Source organism: Chiloscyllium plagiosum, chromosome 14, assembly GCF_004010195.1.
Source record: "Chiloscyllium plagiosum isolate BGI_BamShark_2017 chromosome 14, ASM401019v2, whole genome shotgun sequence".
NCBI lineage: Eukaryota > Metazoa > Chordata > Chondrichthyes > Orectolobiformes > Hemiscylliidae > Chiloscyllium > Chiloscyllium plagiosum.
The window spans coordinates 22,289,208-22,295,238 of record NC_057723.1 but is presented as its reverse complement, the minus strand read 5'-3'; the positions used below and the strand labels follow the sequence as shown (position 1 = coordinate 22,295,238).

At 39.7% G+C, this 6,031-nt stretch overlaps 1 protein-coding gene across 1 annotated transcript in view; it reads right to left on the bottom strand.

The window, feature by feature from the left end:
• Positions 1-6,031, bottom strand: part of LOC122556548 (septin-8-B) — a 98,473-nt gene that overhangs the window by 11,751 nt on the left and 80,691 nt on the right. Inside the window, exons 8-9 of the mRNA XM_043703331.1 lie at positions 4,152-4,284; positions 2,173-2,363 (exon numbers count right to left, since the gene is read on the bottom strand). Of these exons, the coding sequence (XP_043559266.1) occupies positions 2,173-2,363; positions 4,152-4,284 (324 nt within the window). The remainder of the gene's footprint in view (positions 1-2,172; positions 2,364-4,151; positions 4,285-6,031) is intronic.

Below are 6,031 nucleotides of genomic sequence, written 5' to 3'. Positions count from 1 at the left end.
GTACTCTATGCTACTCTATCCCCACCCCCACCCTCCTCTAGCTTATCTCTCCATGCTTCAGGCTCTCTGCCTTTATTCCTGATGAAGGGCTTTTGCCCGAAACGTCGATTTTGCCTGTCCTCGGATGCTGCCTGAATTGCTGTGCTCTTCCAGCACCACTGATCCAGCATTGTGAATGTGCCTATGTCATATGAACAGCAGCCGTTCAAAACGACAGCTCATCATCACTTTCTCAAGGTCAGTTCGGGATGCGCAATAAATGGTGGCCTGGTCAACAATGCCCACATTCTGTCAACAGAAATAAATGTGTTCTGTACCTTGTTGTCTGGTAACCATCCATTGTTAAGCTATTTTCTCTTCCGTAAAAGTTAAACTATTGATTGGAGACAGTTATGCATCTCAATTTGTTTTCCCCCAATCTACAAATGTCAGAGTAACCAGCTACTCTTTATAGGTAACTGAATCTATTTTCTCTTTCGGCCCAGCCTTTGCCACATACACTTTTGTTACCAATATTGGTGACTGGCAACTCTCAATGCCTTGACCATACTGAAAAAAAAAGGAATAATGAGCTGTACAGGTCAAGCTGCCCTTCCTTCAAGCTAAGCACTTCCCTTCTTCTCCAATAGATATTCACAGCTGAGATCCATGATTCAACATAAAATCAGATGAATGAAACGTCTATGTGCCATAATGTCAAACCAAATCAGTGAAGATAAATTCTGGTTAATTGTTTTTCGCAATGTGATTCTTGCTCAAGAAGGGAACATTCATTTAATTGTAAAGCTGCACAAACTCTCTGGCCACAAGGCAAGCCAATCCACTAACTAAATTTCTAAATGGAAGTTCAGTTTGTCCTGAATAAAAAATGACAGTGCTTCTCTTAATATTTACTGACATGGAAACAACAGCAAAATAAAGAAATGAGGATGAATTGACATATAAATAAAAATTGTTGAGAATCAATAAAGCTTCAACCAACTTCATAAATCAACAACAATGTAGCACCTTGTGATAAATGTGTGAATCACTGAGTCTAAGATGTGTATTCCTTTCCTACTTATGATTTGTTTAGTTATCTGGTTGGCTGGTTTGTGATGCAGAGTGTGGGTTCAATTCCTGCACTGGCTGAGGTTTCCAAGAATATCCCACCTTCTCACCTTCACCTGGGGTGACCCTCAGGTTAAACTCAAAGCCACTTGTCTCTCTCTAATGAGAAAGAGTGCAGCCCAAATACTCCTCTGGGACAGCTTTACCTTATGCAGAAATCTGCAGCACTCTTAGGTAACTCAAACTATATTATGATGTTGACATACTTCTAAATGGATATCTGCAAACTATCTTTTTAGTTCTAACTGATAAGTATAGTGGAAATATTTCTATATACACACACATACAGATCTATGTTCATAAATATTCAACAAATTTAAGGTTACAAAAGAAGGTTGTGACCTTATCTGAGCAGCCTAGACTGGATGAGAGATTTCTCAAAATTCTCCTAAACTGGTAAATATGTAGAAAGCTAACATCACAGACACAAAATGGATATACTGTAGATGCATAAAATAAGATGTAAAGGTGAACAGAAATTCTTAGTTTTTGTTCCAGCACATATAATACACTAGCTAGAACTTGTTAAAGGCCAAATTGTAAATGCTCAGAGAAAGGCATGGTTCTAAGCAGGAGGTAACTTAGTCCAATTTACTGAAACAACTATGTAACCTCATCATAACCATGAGTGGTCCATCATTCTAAAAACCACACAATTTGTGCTTAGTTACTTATGATACCATGTCCAAGCTTACAGATCTCCATGGAAGAGAGAGACTCAAGTTTATACAACACAAAAGGTGTCCCAGCTACTTCTGCTCTGTTAAGGTGGCACAATGTCAGAAACAGGAAAGATTCAAGGAGTGAGGAGGGGGGACATTAGCTAACTCATATTAGACAGATAACACATTTATTCCTGTTAATGGTTGGATGCACAAGAGCATGCTCTTTGAATGATATGCTAATGTACAAGTCACAGAGTAGGATTATGTAGATATGCACTTATGTATAGTGCAAGGAAGAAGCAGCCTCAGTCACGAATGCAGTCTCATTAAGTAGATATTCTGAAGAAAATTTACATTTTATGTACTTAGCTATAGAAAGCTAGTTAAACCAGCTTACTTTTTTCTATCTTTGTCTTTCTTGACTGGCTGTTGTCCTGTAGCCTGGAAAGATTGCCCCTGCAGTGTCTGCGCTGCCATTCTCCTCCGGTTAAATGTGTTAATTTCTTCTTCCAGTTCTCTTCGCTTTTCCTCGAGCTTTTTTTTCTCTTCCTGGTGTGTTTTCTTCAGTTGATCAAACTGGTCGTGAAGCTGTAACGCACAGCCACAGGATAGAAGCAAGCAAAAATTCAGCATCCAGTAGAGATAATTTATTTCTTTTAAAGAAAAAATGATAGAATTGCCATCATATTAACTTCCTTAACATTGGGATATAATCGGCCAAAGCTTCAAGTTACTCAGATTTGCTTTTACACCATTTCCTTTCTCAATATGGGATGGCATAAAAACATCATCTAATCATTAAATTGTAAATGTTATTTTATCCAGATTTTGTGGTTGTAATGATAGTGAAACAGTCAGTGATAGCAACTTCTGGCACCTGCACAAGTACAGTTAAACACAGACATCAAGAAATTGCTGTTAGTGATTTTTCCAAATCCCAGGGTGTGTTATCCTATTGTGAACAATTCTTGGAAAACAACGAACTGTTACAAAATTTCCTTTTAAGCTGTAATATTGTCATGTTAAAAGAACTCCCAAAAAGGGATCCTGTGTTAATGAAATGCAATCCCTGCTATAGGAAAGATGTTGTGAAACTTGAAAGGGTTCAGAAAAGATTTACAAGGATGTAGCCAGGGTTGGAAGATTTGAGTTACAGGGAGAGGCTGAATAGACTGGGGCTATTTTCCCTGGAGCATCAGAGGCTAAGGGGTGACCTTATAGAAGTTTATAAAATCATGAGGGGCATGGATAGGGTGAATAGTCAATGTCTTTTCCTCAGGGTAGGGGAGTCCAAAACTAGAGAGCAGAGGTATAAGAGGGGAAAGTTTTAAAAAGGGACCTAAGGGGCAACTTTTTCATAGAGGGTGGTACGTGTATGGAATGAACAGACAAGAGGAAGTGGTGGAGGTTGGTACAATTACAACATTTAAAAGGCATCTGGATGGGTATATGAATAGGAAGGGTTTAAAGGGATATGGGCTAAATGCTGGCAAATGGGGCTAGATTAATTTGGGAGACCCAGTCGTTATGGACGAGTTGAACCAAAGGGTCTGTTTCCGTGCTGTACATCTCTATGATTCTGTCAAAATCTGTTATAATGTACCAAACTCTTAATCAATGCTGAATAAGCTTTCTGCACTGGAAAGTATCTTTATATTTATGTAAAGTCAAATTTTATGGTTGAAAATTTCAGTTCTTCAATATATTTTATTTCATCTTATGGTATTTCAGCTCCTAATATATGCCCAATCCTAATTTCACTCTGCAAAATTTACACAAATGAAGGATAATCAGTCCGTTTTACTCCCTGGTTTGCTGTTTGTGAAAATACCTCAATGCTGATTTAGTTACTTACCCCACTGGATGATACCACTTGTTGCAACACTGGAAATTCCCCCTGACTTGGCTCCAGATTCAAATTAAATTCCAGAAAAGGTGAAATTCAGACCACAAAGGTCACTAGATCTCTGCAGGGAGCTTCCTTCATGGTCAGCAGCGAGCACTACTTTGCTGAACAGCATAATTCTTGCCATTTCCAATGTTAGAGAAACTGACACGTGTTGAACATTTCTATGAAAACCCCAGTTTCGACAACTAGGCCCAATATTTAAATTCACATATAAAAAGTATGAAGTTCACTTTTTAAACAGAGCTCCATTTTTTTCTTTTAACCTGACAGAAGAGAGAACCTGGAGACCCAAGATTCCAATTTAAGTTCCATATTAGATTATTAATGTAAGGCTGGACAATCTTGTTGTCTTACTGTTTTGTACAGCCTGGAATATCAATAGAAAACCAACATATGAATTTACAACTCAGCGAAACAAATAGTTACAAGAATGTAACCAGTTTCCCCTTTCTAGAAAATAGGCTTACCTCCTTTTCTTTCTCTTTCAGGTCTGTCTCAGTCTCTTTAACTCTCGTGACAAACATTTGCCTCATCTCCTCCTCTTTTTTCTGCAGCTCACTCATGAATTCATTTCTTTTAGCCTCGTAGGTCTCCTGCAGGCTTAAATCCAGATCAATACATTTAGAATTAGAGATGTCAAACATAGCAGTTTAACAGATATGAATCCAGATGTTTTGTTTTCTGCTGAGTATTGTGATTAAACCTTTGTGACTGACTGAATGGTTCCTGTTTCTTCTTTTACCAGCTGTACATTTACCATATTTACATAGTAGTGCATCTTAATCTGAAAAGGACACATTCTAATTCAATTAATCACAATGTTTCCATTAACTAACTCACCTGTTTTTGTGATCTACATGAAAGAAAGTTCCACTTTGTACTAACTTACAGGCTGACAAAGATTTAAGCATGACTGTCAAGTGTCAGACCCCTCTAAATATAGTGAACCCTTACAGTGAGGAGGAAAGGACATATATCTACCATATTCCTGGACTGGATTTAAATACTGATCCCACAGAAAGGATTGTGTATTAAACCACTGTGCTGACCTTAGCAGGTTCTGCATCCTTAGTTTTGGTTATGTTAAGTTTTACAGTCATTGCTTTTTCAATAACTAAGAAAATAGACAGTGAGAAAGAATAAGACACTGTTAGTTTGGTTGGTTCAATCTGGTAAACAATTGCAATACTTATTATATGATGTAAGACAAGGGCCAGACTTCCATCATCTCCTTCAGTTACATGTCGGTTTTTCATAATCTTAGAACAATAAAGGCCGTTAAATAATGTTAGTCTTTCCATCCTCCAGCCAACATAGAAAACTGCAGTTCAAAGATAGACTGATCACCTGCTTCCATTTCTCTTTCAAAATAGCTGCAGGGAGATGCACAGGATTGTCATGACGTGTCTCCTTCATTCCTGACAGAGGAGCACTCATAACCACAGAGATTGATGAAAATGATCTCCACCAATCTGTCTGGAGCAGGCTACAGCATTCACGTACTACAGTATCACTGGGGTGTGTTGCTTCTCAACTTCAGTGGTAACCAGAAAGACAATAATCTTAGTACTTCTAAAATTCTCAAAACATACAGTACAAGCTATGCAAGTTTAATATTCATGTTTTTTTCATGCCAGTTTCCAGTATAGTCCACCTGTCAGAGTCATACAGCATGGAAATAGACCTTTTGGTTCAACTTTCCATCTCCATTAATGACGACCGACTTGACACTGATATTTTTCACAAACCCACCGACTCCCACAGCTACTTGGATTACACCTCTTCCCACCCTACCTCTTGCAAAAATGCCATCTTGCATTCCCAATTCCTCCGCCTCCGCCATATCTGCTCCCAGGATGACCAGTTCCACCAGTTCCACCACAGAACACACCAGATGGCCTCCTTCTTTAGAGACCGTAATTTTCCTTCCCATGTGGTTAAAGATGCCCTCCAACGCATCTCGTCCACATCCCGCACCTCCGCCCTCAGACCCCACCCCTCCAACCGTAACAAGGACAGAACGCCCCTGGTGCTCACCTTCCACCCTACCAACCTTCCCATAAACCAAATCATCCGCCGACATTTCCGCCACCTCCAAAAAGACCCTACCACCAGGGATATATTTCCCTCCCCACCCCTCTCCACCTTCCGCAAAGACCGTTCCCTCCGTGACTACCTGGACAGCTCCATGCCCACCCTACGACCCACCCTCCCATCCTGGCACGTTCCCCTGCCACCGCAGGAACTGTAAAACCTGCGCCCACACCTCCTCCCTCACCTCCATCCAAGGCCCCAAAGGAGCTTTCCACATCCATCAAAGTTTTACCTGCACATCCACTAATATAAT